Below are 20,374 nucleotides of genomic sequence, written 5' to 3' on the forward strand. Positions count from 1 at the left end.
TGCCTCTAACGTTATATATTAAAAATATCCATGGTTCTTATGCACAAAATTCCACCGATGACCTACGAGTATCACCCCTGCCCCCCCAGGAGCAGCCTTAAGATAAAGGTGGTGGTTTTCCTTTGCGAGCTGAGGAAACATCGCCGTCTTTATGGTCTTGGGAACTGCTGACCACCCCCCTCCTCTGCAGCCTCTGCCTGGCCGGCCGCTGGGGGTAGGGGTCGCTCACTCGTGCCTCCGCTTGGAGGGCGGGATCAGGTGTGGAGGCAGGTCGGCGGGCAGCTCGTGGCCCTCTAGCTTGACCTTGATGAGGTGGTTGGCCAGGGCGAACTCCTCGTCGTCCAGCAGCCCGTCCCGATCCACGTCGGCCAGCTTCCAGATCTTCCCCAGCACCGTGTTGGGCAGCTTGGACTTCACCATCTCCTTCTTGGCGTTGGCGCCTGTGATCTTGCCATTGACGGGCGACAGTGTGTAGAAGATCTCGTCGTAGGTGGGCTTGTCCTTGCCCACCACCCACTCGACGTCGTCGATGCCCTCGCCAGCCCCCTCGCCGTAGCCGTGCCCGAAGGGCCCGTTCATGGTGCCGTCGAAAGCACCGCCCTTCACGACCTGGGCAGGCATCAGGGACTCCTCCTGGCGCACAATGACCATCAGCCGGGCGATGTCGTTGGCCAGCATGTCGTCCACCGTGTCCAGCAGCTTGGGCTTCAGGGCCTGGAACTTGCTGAAGTCCTGGGTCTGCAGGAGCTCCTGTGGCGGGAGTGGAGGAAGGACAGGGTTGGGTCGGCCCCTCCCGGGCTCTGGCACGGAGGGTGCAGCAAGGGTTCCCGAGCAGAAAGATCTGGCTCCGCGTCACGGCCCCAACCACTTAACATCTTGGCTCCCCCTTCTCTAAGTCGGAGGTAAAAATAGTTCCCTCCCTGCAGGACTGTGGTGAGGATTAACTGGGAGGAGGCTGGGGTGCCTGGCACAGTCCCGCCCCCCCCCCCTCCGGGTGAGTCACCACATTCCCCTGTGAGGTGTCACGCACTGGGTCAACTTCTCCGATCGGGGTGGGGCGCTGGTGATTAATCGGGCCGCTTCCACGTTGGGAGGCCCCGCCCCACGGAGCCGGGGTTCCCTCCAGAACCACCGCCCCAGTGCCCCAGCCGTACCCACTCCCATCCAAGGGGCAGCCGTACCTGCATCTTGCGGAGGCTGGGGAAGTCGCCGGGGGAGATCTGATGCTCCCGCTCAACCTTCTGGTAGATCTCGCCCAGGTTGTTCACCAGCTCTTTCTTTTTGCTCTCTTTACCGAAGACATTGGGCATCTCCTTCTTGAGGGAGCTGATGATGTAGGCGTGGACCTGTGAAGACAGAGAAGGGGTGGGTGTCAGGTGCTTCCTGGACACCTTGTGGGGAGCGTGGCCTGCACCTGTGCTGCCCTGCAAAGCTGGACTGTAACCCGGGACAGCTAACCACAGCCGCAGCCCAAAGCCTGTGTTCTTACCATTTCTCGGCACGCACACCCCTCCCCAGTGACTCCTCTGCACATCAGAGACACCGAGCGCATTCCTACCAAGCCGAGCAGAGCCGTGCCTTCCTGCTTACACAAGTCTGTGGATGCTGGTGCCATGAACTCCAACACAGCCTGAGTTATGCCCCACTTTATCATCCTGACAGCCTCGGGGATGACTAAGGGTTAGGAAAATCCCACAAGGCTTTCCCCAGATGTTTCAGGCTTCACGCAGTACCTTGGGTGGACATCTGCTTCGGGGATGACTAAGGGTTAGGAAAATCCCACAAGGCTTTCCCCAGATGTTTCAGGCTTCACGCAGTACCTTGGGTCGACATCTGCCAATGAAGGGTGGCGCATCCTTCCCTCCCTCACAGCGGGCCAGTAACTCTGGCAACCTTGCAAAGGCACAGCCCTCAAACCCCTCTGCCTTGCCAAGCAACGTCCTGCCGAGGAAGGCTGCAGCCAGCCAGCCTCACACCCCCTTCTCCCAGACTGCCAGCTCCACCCCCAAAAAAACCTCTCCACTGGCCTGACCTTGTCTGCCGGGGGCTGCGACCTGGCTGAGAACTGCCCCAGGGAAGCAGGCTGGTCACAGAGTCACAGTCACAGCTCTGCCCATCACAGGCCAGCAGAGAGAGCGACTCAGTCCAGGAAAAGGAAACAGTCTCAAAACAGCAGGTGCAGGACAAGACTGGAGAGGCTGGGGCTTTCCAGGCAGGGCGGCTCAATGTGCCCAAGGGCCACGCGATTACACACCATCTCTGCAAATGAGCAGGCAGGGCCTGAAATCTGCCCTTTGTTCCGCCCTGGAGGGAGGCTGAGCGATGAGAGCACTGGAAGCCCTGCCGGGAGAGGGGCTGGAGGGGACGGAGGGGAGCTGTGCTGCCCTGAGGCTGAGCAGAGGCTGGACTGGAAAACAGGAGGCCAGTCTCTCCTCCACTCACCGCCTCTTCCCCTTCAGCTCAGGACATCGCTTGGCCCTTCGAGGCCAGGAGCCAGGTATGTGGATTTTCTCATGGGCTCCTTTCTCAGAACCAGTTCCACTCATCAGGAAGCTTCCAGAAGTGAGATATCTACAGAAACGTGCAGCCCTGTACCCTCCAGAGCAGGGTGCGGGCATCTTTACTTTGCATACAGGTCACCAGGGGACTGTGTTCAAATGCAGATTATGGTTCAGTAGGGCAGAGGTGGGGCCTCAGAACCTATGCTTCTAGTGGGTTCCAATCTGCTGGTCCTGGAGCACTTTGGGTAACCACAGAGGAGACACAGCCGGGGGTAAAGGATGCAGGGTCGCTTCTCGTTATTCAGGCCAGGGAGCACCAAAGCTACCTGACTCCAGCCCTCAAGACAGTGTAGGGTGCCCTGGGCCACTGTGTTTGGCCCATGGCAGAGTGCCAGAGCCTCTGGGCTACACAGAAGGGAGCCTCACAATGCGGTACTATTCAAAATCGTGTCCTAAGGGGACGTGCTCTGCTCCTCAGTGTTTGAAGGGCCCACTGGTGTCATTACCCTTCCTTCCCCAGCCCCAGCCACCCCGGGGTCCTGCTGAAGTGCTCGGCCAGGCACTGAGACTCCAAACTCCTGAGCAACTCAGATGCTGTCCACAGGTGCCAGCAGGCCCTGTGCTTCCATGGAAGAGTAGGGCTGGTTTGCAAGGCCTCTGGGCCAGAGGCCATCAGCGCTCTCCCTGGGCCCGCAGGTTTGCGCCCCATCTCTCCACTAACTACCTCCTGTCTCGGCCTAAGCATCATCTCCCGCCCGAGACTCCCCAGGCTAGCCCGCCCTCCCAGGACAGCTCATCCCAGGCCGACCCCGAGACAACCTTTTCTTTATGTGTTCTGCTTTCCCCTGTACGGCTGACAAGTGCTAGGAGGGTGGGGACCTGTCAGTCCCCACTGCGTCCCCAGCACCCAGCACATGCTGCGTGCACTCCAATGCTCAGCAGACCCGGGGGGGAACCGATGAGCCCTCGAGCAGCATCCCCACCCACTCTCCACCCCCCAGGCTGCCCCCGGCACAGTGGTACCTTCTTATCTGATGCTTATATGTGCTAAAAAGAACCTCAGGAAAAGGCTGCTCCCACGGGGGCACAAGAGGACGGGTTCAGACAAGGCGTGGCACAGCGCAGCCATGGGTCTGCAGGGCTGGGTCTTGGGCATCCAATCCCGGGGTCCCGAGTGGCCATCCCAGAGCCCCCTGGGGCTGCGTTCCCAGCCTGGGTTTACCTTGGCCAGCCGCGCCCGCTTGATCAGGTCATTGAGCTTCCTGAGGGCGGCGTTGCGGGGCAGAGACTGGATGTCTTTGAAGAGGTCCTGCTCCTCGGCCTCGAAGAGCTTGCGGTTGTCGGGGATGAGGAGCGGGTGGGACCAGAAGGAGCCGATGTACACCCGGACCACCTCGGGGGTGTTGATGATCTTCCCCAGGGACCACATGAGGGCCCCGTAGACCCGCATCAGCTGCTGGGTCTCGATCTGGTCGGCCTTGTTCAGCACCACGCGGATCTTGTCCTCATGGTTCTTGAGCGCCTTGATGACTTCCGAGAACTCATCGGAGATGTCCAGCTTGTGCGCATCAAAGAGCAGGATGATGCGGTCCACCCGCTCAGCGAACCACTCGAGAACGGCCGCAAAGTCGTAACCTGCGGGAAGAGAAGGGCGAGTTGGGGGGCGCCAGGGGCCAGGCGGTCCGATGGCTCTCGTGCCTGACTTGGCCTGGTACTTCTCAGCCTGGGGTCATTTAAATTTCCAGAATGTACTTATGTGGGCAGCCCAGTGCCCTGAGGGCAGGTTCATCAGGCCTCCCTTACTTCCGTACCCACCACGGTGACACCCTCACCCACGCAGCACCTGGCACGAAGAGGCACTTAACGAATAAATAATGCAAGGGAAGTCACAAAGTCCACGCTCTAAAGTGGGTCGAACTATGGCAAGAGTGAGGAGGAGACCCCAGCAGCACAGCTCAACACCGGGCGGGAAGAACAGATTTGGGGGCTGTTGGCTGGGTGCCCTGCACAGCAGCGACAATTAACAGCAGTAAGACGACCTACAGCTGCTGCTTGTCCGGTGCTATGTGCTGGGCTCCCTGTTCCGCAGGACTCTCATTCATTCCCTACGAGTTACAGCTCGGGGGCCAGACCTGGCTCACTACCTGTTTTCATAAATAAAGCTTTACTGGAACACAGCCGGCTCATCTGTACTCTCTGGCTGCTTCTGAGCTACAAGAGCAGAGCTCAGTTGTGGCAGAGACCATGAGGCCCCCAAAGCCAAAAATTTAACACTCTTACCCTTAGAGAAAACGTTTGCTGACCCCTGCTCTACAGGCCTATTAAGTACTGCAAACCACCTCCCCTTTCTAGGTCTTAAACGCTTCTCTAAAATGAAGCGACTGGACTAAGCTCCAGTTCCCAACTCTATTCTGTGCTGTTTCCTGCCAACAATTAAGGCCGTTGGTGAACCGGCCGTCTGCAGCAGGACTGCTGACAGAACTGTCTAGTTTTAGCTCGATTCACGGCCCCCCAGCTTAAAACTGCATTTCCCAGCCTCTCTGCAGCAGAAATGAAGAAGCAAAGAAAAGGGGCACCAGCCCTTTGTCCTCTTCTCCCTTCCCAAGGACTGGAATGCAGGTGTGAGGGCAGGCGCTGGAATAACCACCCTGGGTTCAGGATGGCCCTGGACCATTGTATTTCACACAAACTATCAGATACCTGATTTTAAAGCCCGTGGATTTGTGGGTCTCTGCAATAGTGGTTTAATTTGTGGCCTATTTTACAATTATGCCACCTCAAAGTGTTTCCACTTCTTGCACTGTCCCCAGAGGAAGAGAAAATTCTGTTTCTCATCTTTTGAGACTACTAAGGAATGGTAGACCATGTGGAAACAATGGCCCAAGAGTCTTTGGGAAGCTTGGGTCCCAGCCCCCAAGCCGCCATCTCTCTGGGTGACTCCGGGGAAGTCTCCTTTTTCCTCACCGGCAGGCCACAGGACACCCCCAATGCAGGCTGGCCCTCTTAGGAACCACTGCGTCCTTCCCAGAGCACAGTCATGCCCCTGAGAAGGAGCCAGAGAGCCACTCCTATAGAGAAGAGCCTGGGACGCTGCCCAGAAACAGGCCAAAACCAACCCCCCACCGCCACCAGGCTGGGATTTAGACATGCCTTCTCTAGATGGCAGGAAACAGAAAAGCAGCAGGTAGAGGGCAGACCAAAGAAAAGGACCAAGTGTCAACAAAAGGCCCAGAGTGACTCAAGGAGCCACGGGGAGGGCAGCCCTCACCGCCCCTCTTGTAAGGCGTGGGCTGAGCCATCCCGCCAAGCCTCCGGGGCTGAATGGGAGTCCACAGACAGCCCACGAGGCCACGGCCCCTGGGGGTGGGGAGTACTTTAAGAGAGCCCTGTGGGGCGTGCCTGGGGTGAAGCTGTGCCTGGTTAGGCAAACATTCCAGCCACCCCGTCCCCAGGTTCAAGTGGGCTCCAGAGCTGTCTGCGAACCTGAAGCCGCAGGCTTGCAGGCCTCTCCCTGCACCCAAGCGCTCAGAAACAACACAGGCTCTTAGTAAGGAAGCCCTGGATTTAACTCCCAGCTCCAGCCACTGACTCTGTGACCCCAAATTCTTAACTTCGGAGTTAACACTTTTTCTTCTGTAAAAGTCAAATAATAATTCCTCCTCCCAAGATCACAGGGAGGATTAAATGAGGCGACATGTTCCCAGCACAGGCCCCAGCACCAGAGCGACACCCGTGGGTCGGGCAGGCCCAGGATGGGGAGAAGAGGCAGGGCCCCCTGGAACGAGGGCTGAGGGGCTGGGGCTGCATCACTGATCAGAAACTAAGGTGACAAATGATCAGCCTGGCTCTGAGGCTAGAGGCCAGTGTTGTCCTCATGGCAAGACACCGAACCTCAAGGAAAACCCCGAATGCATGGCTTCTGCGGACCTAGCTTGCGGCCTCTCCAGGGCAACCTGTTCCTGCCGCAGCACAGGGGGAAACAGCCTGCTTTTTAAAAAATATTTATTTATTTTTGGCTGCACTGGGTCTTCGTTGCTGTGCGCGGGCTTTCTCTAGTTGTGGCGAGCGGGGGCTACTCTTCCTTGCTGTGCCTTGTCTTGTTGCAGAGCACGGGCTCTAAGCGCGTGGGCTTCAGTAGTTGTGGCACATGGGCCTAGTTGCTCCGCAGCACGTGGGATCTTCCCAGGGCTCGAACCCATGTCCCCTGCATTGACAGGCGGATTCTTAACCACTGCGCCACCAGGGAAGTCCCTAGCTTCTTAACAGCATAGCAGTGGAGTTGGTGGCAGCAAAGCCCCTGTGAACCTGAACTTGAGCCTGGGCAGGGGAGCCATCAGTCTTCCAGAGGCCCATGCAGACAAGGGAAACGGCCGGGCTACCAGATTCCCCACGCTCAGAGGACGTGGGTAGGCAAGGAGCAAGAGCCAGGTTACTCCGATGCCCGCCACCAGCCACCACCAGGCTGCTGGTTCCAAAGTACAAGGTCCCTACGTCCCTGGACACAAGGAGCAGGCCGAGGGACACGGGCAGGGAGCAGGGCCAGCCCGGCCTCGCCGCCACCGCCTTTTATGGCCGGCTCTGGGAACGGCAGCTCTGGGAACAGCAGGTCAGCGCTGAAAAAATGATGACTCAGGAATGAACCGCTGCTCTCAGCAACAATGAGGCTCAACTTCTCCCCTCGTCAGACTGTTTGTCCTCAGACCACCGCAAGTTCAAACCGCAGATTCACACAGCAGGGGAGGCGGCAATGCTGAAACCGAGGGACTGGGAACAGGGGCGCCCTGATGGGCTGGGCTCGAGGCCAAGTTAGCTTTGGCCAGGGAGTGAGGACTGCATGCAGGGAGCCGAGGTCACCCCCTGACTCCACCCAGTGTGGCCTCACTCCTCCCATCCCCCAGTGGCGGCGGGAGGGGGGTGCATATGATGGGGGGAGAGGAGGGGGAGGGGGAGGAGGAGAGAGAGGAGGAGCCTATGAATAAGGTACCGGGTCCACGAGCCCCCAGCCAGAGCGAGCGCCCCGCACGGCTCTGCCTGCAAACCCAGTTACTCACCAACACCTCAAGTTGGAGCCAACAGAGCTAAGCCCATTTTTTTGTAGGTGAATGAAATTTCCTGTTTATATAGAAAGTGCTCACACTTTTGGTGAGAGAGAGCCGGTGGCTGGCCAAGCATGCCCACAGGTCATGCAGAGGGTCACAAGGCTGAGGCTTGTGCGATGTCATCACAGGTGGAGGACCACGTCCTACCACATGGCCGCAGCCTCCCCAGGCCCACATGACACCCCTCAGCCCGCCGACCCCTCACTCAGCCCGCGTGTCTCCACAGGCAGCAAGGGCTGGACTGACCCACACCTGCAGCGCCGAGAGAGCATCGACCGAGTCCCCACACTGGCCAGGCAGCCCAGCGGCCACCATCAGCCTGGGGCTCGGCGGCAGGTGACGAGTGCAGGGACCAGGGACACATCCAGAGAGGAGCATCCCGCCCCCAGCACTGCCCCAAGCACTGGGCCTTCAGGCTCTGGGCCAACCTAGAGGTTGGCCTCGGTGGCGGGACCAGGCATCAGACATCACCTAATGCACGGCAACTCCTCGGCAGGAGCAGGAGGGCACGGGCGCCCGGTGACGAGGACACCACGGCCACGCACCAGGTGTGAACACAACGCTGCAGCTGCATCCACCTCAGGAGGGGCAGTTGTGAGGTGCGGACACCCACAAAGGACACAGACAACACAGCCGGAGGGGGCTAGCTGCAAAGAAAGGGCTGACCCTGCTATGGGAGTAAAAGCCAGCACTGATAAGAGATAAGCTCTGGCTCGGAGAGTTCTGGGACCTTGAAGACATTATGAAATGATGAAATAAGCCAGTCACAGGGGGTGATTCCACTGGTATGACGTGGAATCCAGAGACAGAAAGTAGAACGGTGGGGGCCAGGGGCTGCGGAGGGAGAGAGGAGTTGTAGCTTAATGGGGACAGAGTTTCAGTTGGAGAAGAGAAAAAAAGTTCTGGAGGTGATGGTGGTGATGTTTGTACAACAGTAAGAATGTACTTAATGCCACTGAACCGTGCACTTAAAGATGGTTAAAATGGGGCTTCCCTGGTGGCGCAGTGGTTGAGAGTCTGCCTGCCGATGCAGGGGACGCGGGTTCGTGCCCCAGTCTGGGGGGATCCCGCGTGCCGCGGAGCAGCTGGGCCCGTGAGCCATGGCCGCTGAGCCTGAGCGTCCGGAGCCGGTGCTCCGCAACGGGAGAGGCCACAGCAGTGAGAGGCCCGCGTACCGCAAAAAAAAATGCTAAAATGGTAAATCTTATGTTATGCATATTTTACATGGGCTGTGTAGACGGGAGGCCCAAGCCTGCCTCTCACCTTGGCTCTGTTCCCACCAAGCCTCCTGCAGGGCCCGGGTGCTCCAGGGGTCCTGCCTCTGCAGTGCTGGCTGCCCTCCTCACCGGGTCTGCCTTCCCACCCTCCGACACCGAGGTGAAGGGGGAGCAGTTGTGATGTGTCCTCGCCCTAGCCCAGCACCCTCCAAACACAGGTAGTTGCGGTAGCTGGGGGAAACGCTGCTTCAGACATTCCAGAAGTTTCTAGAGTGCAAACAATAGAGGGTTTGTCTCCAATCGACTTTTGTTTCCTGCCATTCAACCTGCGTGGGCCTCCGTGTTTCTTGCCACGGCTCCCATCACCACGCTTAACCCGTGCCGGGGCCGGGAGGAAGGGGTGCAGGAGCACAAGAGAGATTAAAGAGCTAAGAATCTACACCGTGAGGACTTGTTCTGAGCTTCCTTAAGCTAAAGTTCTTAAGGAAAGGACCCTTCCAGCGGCACAGAGGTTGGGAGAAAGGGGCCTCCCACGTCTAGGCATTTACCCGAGAGAAACTGAGAAATTGGGACTTTCCTGGCGGTCCAGTGGTTAAGACTCCGCACTTTCAGTGCGGGGGAGAGGGTTCAAGCCTTGGTTAGGGAACTAAGGTCCCACATGCCACGAGGCGCGGCCAAAAAAAAAAAAAGAAGAAAAAGAAACAGAAATTAAATTTGTACTCTACACGAATGTTTATAGCAGCTTTATTCAAAACTGCCCCAAACTGGAAACCCAGATGCCCCTCAATAGGAGAATGGATGACAAGTTATGGTACGTCCGTATCACAGGGTACAACAGCTACAAAAAGGAAAGAACTGCACACTCTCAAAGAAAAGATGAACCTCAAGAGCACATGCTAAGTGCAAGACAGACACAAAACGCTTCACACTGTCTGATTCCATTTCTGACATTCTGGAAAGGTACAACTTTAGGGGCAAAGATCAGTGGTTGCCTGATGAGGGACTACAAAGGGGTGAAGGGGACTTCCTGGGGTGATGGAAACTTTGTATCTTGGTTGTCATGGTGGTTACACGACTGGTGCATTGGGTGAATTTTACCGTATATAACACAGATCTCAATAAATCTGGCCTAGAAATCAGCAACAAAGGACAGGGTGGTGGGGGGCAGCGGCAGGGGAGACCAGGGGGAAGGGCAGAAGGACTCTGGAATCAGGCCTGAACCTTCTACTCTCCGAGCCTCTGTTTCTTCAACTGCAACGTGAAGACAGCAGGTTTCCGCTGTGTGAGCGAGTGAGCGCCTGGCTCACTGTAAGCGCTTTGTAAACGTTTGCGGTCCTTTACTCACAGGATTTGTATTTGGGCCCAAGAAGCTCAGATTCCGATGGGTGTGTAGGCAACGACGGCTTCTAACGCGTGAAGAATGCCTCGTACCCCAAATATAAACCGAGCGTTTGCAGGCGCTCAGGCAGCTGCCAGGGAACAGGTGGGGCGCCAGCAGGGGCTGGTCCAACCCCCCGCGGGCAGAGTGGCCAAAAGCTGGACAGGGGCAGTGGGGGCGCTGGTGGGGAGGCGCCGAGAGGAAGGCCCTGAGGAGGGTAGCTGTGCGGAGGCTGGGCCCCCACCAGAGGAGGTCCTGGAGTCTGAAGGGAAAGCCCTGCTGAGTCAACGCTTCCCCCTCTTCCAGCCTCCACGAGCTGTTATTCAGAGAAAGGTCTTCCTCATCGAAGTCTGAGAATCGCTGGGTTTTTCAGTGTACTTTTATTCAGCTGACATTTGTTGGACACTGAACTGGGCAGCGGGCACTAGGGTAGGAGATTAACACACGTAAATTCGTGCAATCGTTGACAAGAACCAAGAGGCTGGTACTGCTACTCCTGTTCTATTGATGCAGCTCCCAGGGGTGCAGCAACTCCCTAGGGCCCCCAGCTCCTAAGTACTGATCTGGGACCTGAGCCTCTGTCGTCATCTGTGCTGAGGGTGCTGGGAACCCAGGAGGGACGCAGGGCTCAGCCTCGTGCTCGGCCTTGCACAAGGCTTTCGAGGCAGCCTCATGGAGCCATTCTCTGGGGTGCAGAAAACCCTCGTGAAACGCTGGCAGGGAGGGCTTTTAGGGCTGGGGCATCTCAGGAGGTGGTCAGCAGGAAGGGACACCTGTGGGTCAGAGGGCTCCAGGTTTGGGCCAGGGAGCCCCTACCCGACTGTTAAGCCAGATGGCTCCTGAGCTCGGATGGAGCCTGGGATCCAGGGATAGTCAGCAGCGGGGACGACCCAGGGGAACGGCCAGCCATAGCCAGGGCTCCTAAGGTCTGTCCATGGATGGCTGGGGGCGCAGGGGTGGGAATTTCCAGCTGGAGGCAGAGAATAGGGAGAAAAAAAGCAGGTCTCAGCACTGCTGTTCAAAGCCCTGCACCTCAGGCCCATTTCTGGACTGGGAGTCTGATCTCGGGCAGGGAGAGAAGCAGTGTGGCCTCTGGGCATTCCGGGAGAGCTGAGCCCGGCACAGCACCGGCCTGGCAGGGCTAAGGGCTCTTCCGAGCCAAGCTCCCGGAGCTCCTCAGCCCAGAGCACCGGTCTGCAGCACACTGCGGCGTGAGCACGGACTCTGCTGGGTTCAAATCCCAGCACCAACTCGTGCTAGCCTATGTCCTCTTGGGCTACTTAACTTTGCTAAGCCTCCGTTTCCTCATCTGAAGAGGAGCAGCTTCCTCACAGATGCAGCTGCTGCGATAAGCGAGTGGGGCTGGTTCCCATGGCAGAGGCCAGCAGAGAGCCAGGCATGAGGCTGGCCGGGCTCCGTCTCCTAGTCCAAGCTGAAACAACTCGACCTTGCTGACTCGACTCCCATGGGGCAAAATGAGGCCCAAAAGTTACAGCTCAGCTCACAGCCTCGCAGTGACAATGGCGGGGGGGCTCTGGCCAGGCCCCTGCCCCCGGGCTGAAGCTTCCATCAAAGAGCCTCCGGCCGCTGCCCACAGAGGACCCACATGGGAAGACCTGCTCCCTCCCAGGTCCTGCCACGACTGGGCCGGCGGCCAGCAGCCTGGGAGCCCAAGGCACCAGCTCCGCCCGGCCCCAGTTGCCCTCTGGGATGCCCTTTATCAGTCACACGGGCAGCATCCAAGAACGAACACTGTCCCCGCAGGTCACCTTTCTCTGCTGACACAAGAGAACTTTATCTTTAAAGGCACTCGGGAGATGAGCACAATGGGCAGGCGCGGCCCAAGACTCCACAGAGGCTCCTGCTCTTCCCTGGAGCAGTTCTCAGGGGTCTCTTGCAGAGCCTTGGGTGTATCCCGACTGCTTTGTGCCTGCTCAGGCCTCACCTTATCTTTCCACACAGTATTTCCTGCACACATTAGGCACCATGGGGAAAGGGGAAAAAGTCAGGAGGGGCTAGGCAGAGAGGGTGGGAACTGGAAGTGAATGTAATTAGTGACACTAACGTCTACGCAGCCTCCAGAAGGATGCTCTGCTTCCAGGGAATGAGGTCGACAGACCACAGAAATGCGTGCCGCCTGCCCAGGACACACATTTTCTGTTGGCCCAATCTTTTTGAGAGGGAAACACCTGCCTTCCACACCGTCAGCAAAGGGAGCAGAGAGGTGGCCACCAGGGAGCCTGGAACACATTGTCCTACTCTGACTTCCTCTGCCAGGTGACATGGGACCTTTGCAATGACAGATGAATGGGGTCTCCAAGAAGGAGAGACCTACCCCTTCTGTGTCCACCTGGAGAACACCACCCCAGAGGCCACACCCAGCACGTCTAAGAGGTACTGCCCCATGGTCTTTCTTCTCCACTGATAAAACGCTGACTCCAAACACATCCCACGGTAAATCCCAACTTGGTAACTGTTAGTAGAATACTTTAAACCAAGACCTCTAGGGTTATGGAAGGAAAGATCTCTATTGCACAGGAGGAAAGCCCTCCTCCAATGAGAGTGATGCACTTGTCTTTAAGCCAACCTCCTTCTTCCTGCCCATGATGGGTGGGGGAAGGTCCCTGGCTGCCAGGGACCCAGAGGGGCCACACTGTAAGGGAGCAGGGTTGCGGGGGAACACAGGCAGTCTCCTGCTGGCTTCCTCCTCCAAGTATCTGCCATCTACATGGGTAACTTGCGGGCCAGGACTGTCTGGTCCCCACCAGTGAGATGCACCCTGCGCCTGACTGGACAGCACGCTGAGGCACTGCTCTGCTGCCTGTCCCACAGAGAGCAAGTTTGGACACCACTGCCTGCCTTTCTACTAATGCGGTAAGGAAGCAGAGGGAAGGGGAGGCAGGGGAGGGAAACACCCCAGCAGGCAGGGCCAGGATACTCTTTGCAGCAAGACAGCATTAGACACTCCCAACTCCTCAGTCTGCTGAGACTAAGGCCCCAGGCTGAAGTGTCAAAGACAGCCCAGCAGGGGAACTTCACAGCACTCGTGGAAAACTGCTGTTTCTGAGTTCAACAGGGGCCATAAGGACCCTAAGGCTTTCCCCCAAGTACCTTTATTTATTTATTTATTTTTAAAATTTATTTTTGGCTGCGTTGGGTCTTCGTTGCTGCGCACGGGCTTTCTCCAGTTGCAGCGAGCGGGGGCTACTCTTCGTGGCGGTGCGTGGGCTTCTCATTGCGGTGTCTTCTCTTGTGTGGAGCACGGGCTATAGGCGCACGGGTTTCAGTAGTTGTGGTGCACGGGCTCTGTAGTTGTGGCTCGTGGGCTCTAGAGCACAGGCTCAGTAGTCATGGTGCACAGGCTTAGATGCTCCGTGGCTTGTGGGATCTTCCCGGGCCAGGGCTCGAACCCGTGTCCCCTGCATTGGCAGGCGGATTCTTAACCACTGCACCACCAGGGAAGACCTCCCTCAAACACCTTAACTGCCAGCTCTGAAGGATATAAGGAGTGTGGCATTTGGGGGAGGATAAGCCTCTTTTTATGAGCTATTATTGTCCCTTAGCCAAAGATGCGTTCACATCAACTGACCTATCTGATCTGATAGCTCCCAGTTGGGAGAACTCCTCCCCAGCGTATTCCCCCAGGTCATTAAAGACATAACTCTACAGAGCCTCAAAGAAAGTCCCTCCAGGATAGCTCAATCCTGGAGGTAGATGGAGAATAAATTCCCTTTTGTGGGTCTTTCTCTTTAAGAGTAACTAATTCAGGGACTTCCCTTGTGGCGCAGTGGGTAAGAATCCGCCTGCCAATGCAGGGGACATGGGTTCGATCCCTGGTCCGGGAAGATCCCACATGCCGTGGAGCAACTAAGCCCGTGCGCCACAAATACTGAGCCCACGTGCCACAACTACTGAAGCCCATGCACCTAGAGCCCACGCTCCACAACAAGAGGAGCCACCGCAAAGAGAAGCCCGCGCACCGCAACGAAGGGTAGCCCCCGCCTGCCGCAACTAGAGAAAGCCTGCGCGCAGCAATGAAGACCCAATGCATCCAAAAATAAATAAACAAAATAAACAAATTTATTAAAAAAAAAGAGTAACTTGTTCAGATTTTCTAGCCTTGCTCTGGCAAATGACAAGGCAAAAGCCTTGTTTATCAGGGATTTTCTTAAAACCAGGTTAGAACAATAACAGCAGTAAGAAAGAAAAAAACTGGCCCTTGCCTCCCCTAGAAGTGTCATTATCATCGGGGTGGAGAACATAAAAGTTTAAACCAGATTGAGAGACAGAGAGCAGTTTCAGTATACTCTGATGCAATCCCCTATTGGCAGGGGCCCACAAGCCGGGGGAAAAAAAGAGAAGCAGGGTTTCTCAGCACTGAAAATGGGGCCCCCACCCGCTCACAGCCTCAGCAGAGACACACTGCCTCCCAAATCTCAGGCTGCTGGCTTCAACTGCAAAGCTCACTAATGCTGGGCGGCCCGGAGGGAAAGGGGGTACAGGAGAGATTTGCAAGTTAATGATAAACAAATCTGGCCACTTGTCCTCAACCCCCTCTGAGTCTGATCTTGTTTCATTTTTACATTTGCAGCTGCAGGCTCCACTCTTAGCCGGCCCCCATGCTCCTCCCAGAGAGCATTCAGGCGCGAGGCTCCCCTTCCTTCTACAAAAAGGGGCAGCGGCAGAAATATAACCCAGTTCAGGTGCATCCTGAACCAGATCTTTAGAAAAGCTTGGCACACTCAAGACAGGAGTTTACACAACTAGAATGGGCCTGATGCACTAACACTCCGCATGAAAACCTTACGCCACGCGCGGCACCCAGGGAGGCTACTGATGACCAACATTTAAGCAAATTTAAACACATTTCCAAGGCCCAACATGTTTAACAAATTCCTGCTAGCTTCTCCTTTTGGCTGTGGCTCTTTCAAGTCAAACTGTTCTCTCACAGTCCTGCTGGACCCACTAGGAATGTATACACCTCTGGGAGGCAAAGCTTTTAAACACCAGCTAAGGTGAGTGAGCCCCAGGGGAGCCAGGGGCTCATTCAGAACAGCAATGCTGGCTGAGGTATCTGGAGCCCAGACACGGAGCAATCTCCTGGGACCTCACGGCCAGCCAGGATCCTGCCTTCCTTTCCAGAAGGCCCCAGGGGCTGGGAAGCTTGAAAACCACATAAAACTGGCTGTTGTCTCACCCTGACGGCTCTTGTAACCTCAGCAAAGGGAACCAAGGAAAAAGCAAGCTCCGGCCCCCGCTGGGCTCGGCGTACCATGCAGATACAAGGCTGATGTAAAATGGGTTCTCACTTGGGCTGGGAGAGACTTGGGCAGCATTTGGTCCGTGTCACAGACGTCAGATGGAAGTCGTCTGACTACACCAGGTGCCCTGGGCTGTGTCAGAGCCTGTTTACCTCTGCTGATGCGCTGTTTCTCTCCAGACAGGATCCCGGGAGTGTCGATGATGCTTATGCTGTCCAAGACCGGGTTGGGCAGCTGGGCGCACATGAACCTGCACGAGAGCAAGAGCCCAGAAGAGAGATGTCAAGACTCGGGTATCACTGCTCGAGATGGGACAGCAGTGATTTCTGTACTCCTTCGTCTCCACCTCTGGCTTCCTTTCCAGAAGAAAGGAACGGAAAGGAGGTTTTCTATTGTCTTAAGTTTCCAAGAGTGGGAATTCCCTGCGGTCCAGTGGTTAGGATTCTGCACTTCCACTGCAGGGGGCACGGGTTCCATCCCTGGTCAGGGAACTAAGATCCCGCAAGCCACAAGGCCAAAAAAAAAAAAAGTTTCCAGGGGTGACCAGCAAATTGCACATATTGTCTTAACTGGGAATCCAACCAGCAGGCTCCAACTGACCCACATCAACACTTCCCTCCCTTAGCTTTTCTCCCAGAGCTCGAGAATTCAACTTTCAAGTTGCTGACATGTTAGTGAAAACTGTACAAGCCTAGGGTCACCAGTCAATTCCAGAAGGAATAGAGAAGAGTGACAACTGAGACCTTGGAATTCCATATTAAAATTTTCAACCGCTTGGCTAAATTTCCACGCTGCAAGAGATGGTCCTGTCCTACTGCTGCTGGGGCCAGCCCTCGCTTCAACCCAGCTGCTCAGGTGAAGGGACTGCAGTGGGCAGCCGCTGACAGCCAGGGGACCACGCAGGCTGGTACATGGTGGGGCAGGGAAATACAGACACCATTCTCTCAACGTCAAGGCAAAAGGAGGAAAAACAGAGAGGCTGGCAACTCACGGACCACGGCTCAGCTGTGTGTGCCTGAGTTCCCACTGAGTTTAGAACAGCCCAGAACAACAAGGGCTGTCCCAACCGATAGCAGAGATTCTTGACTGGACACATAAAAGGCTCCTTTAAAAACTTCTCTGTAAAAGGTATTGTGAGCAGAGAAAATACTGACCCATTGTCTAGGAATCTGCCATGATTAGCTTCCCCTTTTGGTCCCACACCACAAGTGACCCGTGGCCCAGAGGCGGGGGCAGCTGGCCAGGGTGAGAGGTCCTGCCTGCAAGCACAACAGAGCAAAAGCAGCTGACCCGCAGGATGAAGAAACCTTGGACCTCATCCTCACCGTGCCAGCAGCAGAGCACACGTGCTGTAAAGAACTGCACGACCTGGGGCTCCTGCTGGGGAAGAAGTCAGTGGAGAGAAAACCAAAACAAGACGACTTGGCTCTGAGAAGCAACATACATGAAAATGCCTTGTGAAGGGCCTTGTAAGTTAACATCTCTGCAGATCGGGCGCTCTGCAAAGCCCGGGGAGTGAGGCCGAAAATACGAGAGGGAGCAGGCAGTACAGATGCATCCTATCCTGTTTCCTCACCAACAAGGACGCAGAGATTTCATCTTGAGCTACAAGTTACCAGTTACGCAATGAGTTTACGCAGGATACTCTTAGGATACCGTGGTTGCGCCCTGCCTCCTGCTCTCTCTGATTTTAGCCTTAGAGCAGCCACTTAGGGGGAAGAGGCCGGAAAGTCCAGTCCATGATTCAATGAGTCTCTTTAAGAGTGCGAGAGAGGCTGTGTCAGCCACTGAAAAGCCCCCTTTGTGTGCCCCGGCGGGCTGGGCGGCGCTGGTGTACTACACGGGCTGACACAGCTGGGGGCCTCAGCTCCAGTGCAAACCCACACCCCACCTCTTGGCTGACGAGGCCCCTTCCGGCAGGGCCATTCGTTACCAGTGTTCTGGGACCCTCTGGAGATGAAGTGGGGCAGAAGGAAATACAAGTGCGGCTCTCGGACCCTGTGGCACTGGCATCATCAGGGTGCCTCTCTTCGACCCGGCACCCCCGAAATGCTCTTTTTTTCAGGGAGAAGCAGCAGGAGGTGGTAGCTGGCTGCACAAAGGCAGACAGTTGGCACTGCATTCACCGGCTCGTGAACTCGACAAATCAGCGAGGCTCCGAGAGCCGCCGTTTCCTGAATGAGGTAGGGGTTGCCTAGCTGATGTCTAAGACCCCTCCCAGCTCTGAAACTTTAGGTCTCTAAATTCAGAAAACAGGTCATACGCCCATTTCTCCTTACAAAAAAGGTCACCTCTCACAATCAAAAGTGGACCCCTAAGGACAGCAGGAGATGCAGCTCCTTCCTTCAAGCTTCCCAAATTTCTCCAGGAAAGCAGACCTAATAATGCTTGGAATTCCCAGCACAGCAGCCAGACTTTCCACTGGACCGTATGGCCTCCACCAGCTGACAGCCAGCCAATCGCCTACCTACAGGCACAACAATTCACAAACCCCAGTATCCCCTGAGGCGGGCTCCTGGCTAGGAGAGCCCTGCCTCTTCAGGAGTCTCACCCAAAGGGCTTTACTCTGGCCCTGACTCACAAACGCCATCAGCCGTGAAACAGGAAGACAGGTTTAAATGCCTGAGAGAGGCAAAAAGACAACAGAAGACTGCCTGTCTTCTCCGTTAAAGGTCAACTCTGCGCACAGAGGCAGGCCTGGTCACTGGCCTGGATCGAGGGCACGCTGGTCTACCCTGTGCGGCTGGACAGTGTCTGGAAAGGAATGTGATCATACAGGGCGGAGACCTTCTGGAAGGCAAGAGTCAAGGATTCTTTCCTAGGCTCTTCCCCAGACGAGACTTTGAAAGGCATGTGGAGTCACTCCTTGAATGGGGTTTGGCAGAAATGACAAATTTGTGAAGTCCTTTGGTATGTCCCCTGGGGGTGGGGGGAGGGATTTTAGAATCCCCATTGAGCAGGACCTTGGAGTTCCTTTAGAGAAAAGTGAACTTGGCTGTAGCACTCCTGAGAGAGGAGGCCAATGCATTTCATTCATAGCATCGTGAAGGTTAGAACCTCGGAGAATTACCCTCATCAGGGTTTTACCCATTTAACTGGGGAAACTGAGGCCCAAGTAGGTTAGGGAACATACTAGTGGGTCTAAGCAGCCGGAATCCCATTCCAGGGCTCCAGGGCCCACCGCCTGGCAGCACAGACCCTTACCCCTGAACCCCCTAAAGCAGCACGGGACCTTCAGAACTGCCCCTGGGAGAAGTGCTGGTCCTCGCCCTGTCTGCGGCTTCTGCAGGCCGCCCCAAACTCAGCAGGCCACAGCAGATCCTCTCCCACCGGTCCCTGGGGAGGCACAGCACAGCACACCAGCAAAGGGAATGGCTAAAAGTTTCACCGTAGTTTTCCGTGACACTTAAGAAACAGACCCGTGAAGGGAGGGGTGAAGGGGTTGGTTTGAATGAATTAGGTGCGTCCAGGGGTAGTGAGTAGTAGTGAGTCTGGGATCTGCCAGGGGGGTTGGGAGTTAAACCGATAACCTGGAAAATTCTGGGGTGGGGGGGAGGAGGTGACAGAGCCAGTGGAGCCGGCGACGCGCACTCGCAGACCCCCTCGTAAGGGTTTTCTATGGGAAGAGGCAGAGGACCCAGTCTCAGGGAGTGGTCGCTAAGGGTCTCGCGGGGGCCTCGGAGACAAAGAACAGCGGGGGCGGCGGTCACAGGACGGTCGGGACCCCGGCCACTCCCTCTGCCCCCCGGGTCAAAGGGTGGGTACCTGTTGAGGAAGGCGTTGCCGAAGGCGTTGAGCTTGCGGAAAGGGCGCCGCGGGTCGACGACGAGCGCGTTGCCCGGCACCACGCCCTCGGTGGGGCCATGCATGACCGCGATAAAGGAGTCGGTGGTGGGCTCGGGCCCGATGCGCATCCCGGGGAAGTCCTGCTCGATCAGGTGCCGGATGAAGGTGGTCTTGCCTGTGCTGTACTGGCCCACGAGGAGCACCATAGGCTTGTTGTCGAAGTCAGCGTCCTCCAGCGCGGGCGAGTGGAACTCGTGGAAGCGGTAGTGCTCCTCCAGGGGCAACAGCTTCTGCGCGTATAGTTGCCGCAACCCCTCGGCCACCGTCTGGAAGAGCTCCGGCTCCTTCTTGCGGCGGGCATCCTTGCTGACCCAGCTGAACATGCTGCCGGAGGCCGGGCTGGCTGCTGCAGGGCAGAGCGGCGGCTGAGAGCCGGGCGAGGGCGAGGAGCCGAAACTGGGCCGGGCCTGCCGGCTGAGGAGCGGCGGGGCAGGGGGCGGGGAGCGGCCCGCACTGCGCAGGCGTACGGCACAGCCCACAGAGCACCCTCTGCGCAGTGGAGCGCGCGCCTCGCCCTGCTCCCTTTATAAGGCCGGGCCGCGCGATCGGGCGCGTGCACCGCAGCCACGCGGGGCCGCGGGGAGTTGGGAAGGGGTGAAGGAGGAGCCCCGCCCACGCGCTCTGCGCCACGTCTTCCCCTCCCCCACCTCCCATTTGCCGATTCCAAATCTCGCGAGCGCCGGTTGTTCCGCTTGCCCCGGCCCGGGTGCCGTGGCAACCGCACCTGTTTCGCCCCGCCCCTTGTGGGACGGCTCGCGGGAGTGCTGCGGCTGGGAAGGCTGGAAGTGGGAGTTCGGAGCGAGGAGGTCCCAGTGTCTGCGCGCCTTCCATACCCGGCGAGACCCCCAGTTAGACACCCCAGTACCCTGAATACGCGCCCCACCTGCAGTTCCCCCAAGAACGGTCCTCCTCCTCCCACTCGCTCAGAATCCCCAGCGCCTCCTGTCTGCACCGCCCTTCCTTGCCTCCTCCTCTCGCCCCTGCTTCTCTGACACTCCCTCTCATCCCCTCATCTTTTATCTGCTTTGGGAGAGGGAGAGACAGGAATGAAGTAGTGGAGGAAGCTGAGGGA

At 57.0% G+C, this 20,374-nt stretch overlaps 1 protein-coding gene across 1 annotated transcript; it reads right to left on the reverse strand.

Annotated features, from left to right (window-relative positions):
• Positions 1 to 19,784, reverse strand: EHD1 (EH domain containing 1). The gene is made up of 5 exons (XM_082659698.1): positions 19,222 to 19,784; positions 15,609 to 15,706; positions 3,724 to 4,136; positions 1,182 to 1,346; positions 1 to 750 (listed from the first exon to the last, which is right to left on the reverse strand). The coding sequence occupies exons 1-5, from the start codon at positions 19,623 to 19,625 to the stop codon at positions 226 to 228; spliced, it is 1,605 nt and encodes a 534-aa protein (XP_082515824.1). The 5' UTR covers positions 19,626 to 19,784; the 3' UTR covers positions 1 to 225.
• Positions 19,785 to 20,374: the final 590 nt, after the last annotated feature.

The sequence above is a fragment of the Grampus griseus genome, assembly GCF_964374135.1.
Source record: "Grampus griseus genome assembly, chromosome: 8".
NCBI classification, from domain to species: Eukaryota; Metazoa; Chordata; class Mammalia; order Artiodactyla; family Delphinidae; genus Grampus; species Grampus griseus.

Bases quoted from the DNA above. Each gene is read 5' to 3' on its own strand.
- EHD1 (XM_082659698.1), bottom strand. From the start codon at position 19,625: ATGTTCAGCTGGGTCAGCAAGGATGCCCGCCGCAAGAAGGAGCCGGAG. The intron at 4,137-15,608 runs GTAAACAGGCTC...CTCTTCCCGCAG, and splicing joins GAAACAGCGCATCAGCAGAG to GTTACGACTTTGCGGCCGTT. The intron at 1,347-3,723 runs GTAAACCCAGGC...CTGTCTTCACAG, and splicing joins AGCGGGCGCGGCTGGCCAAG to GTCCACGCCTACATCATCAG.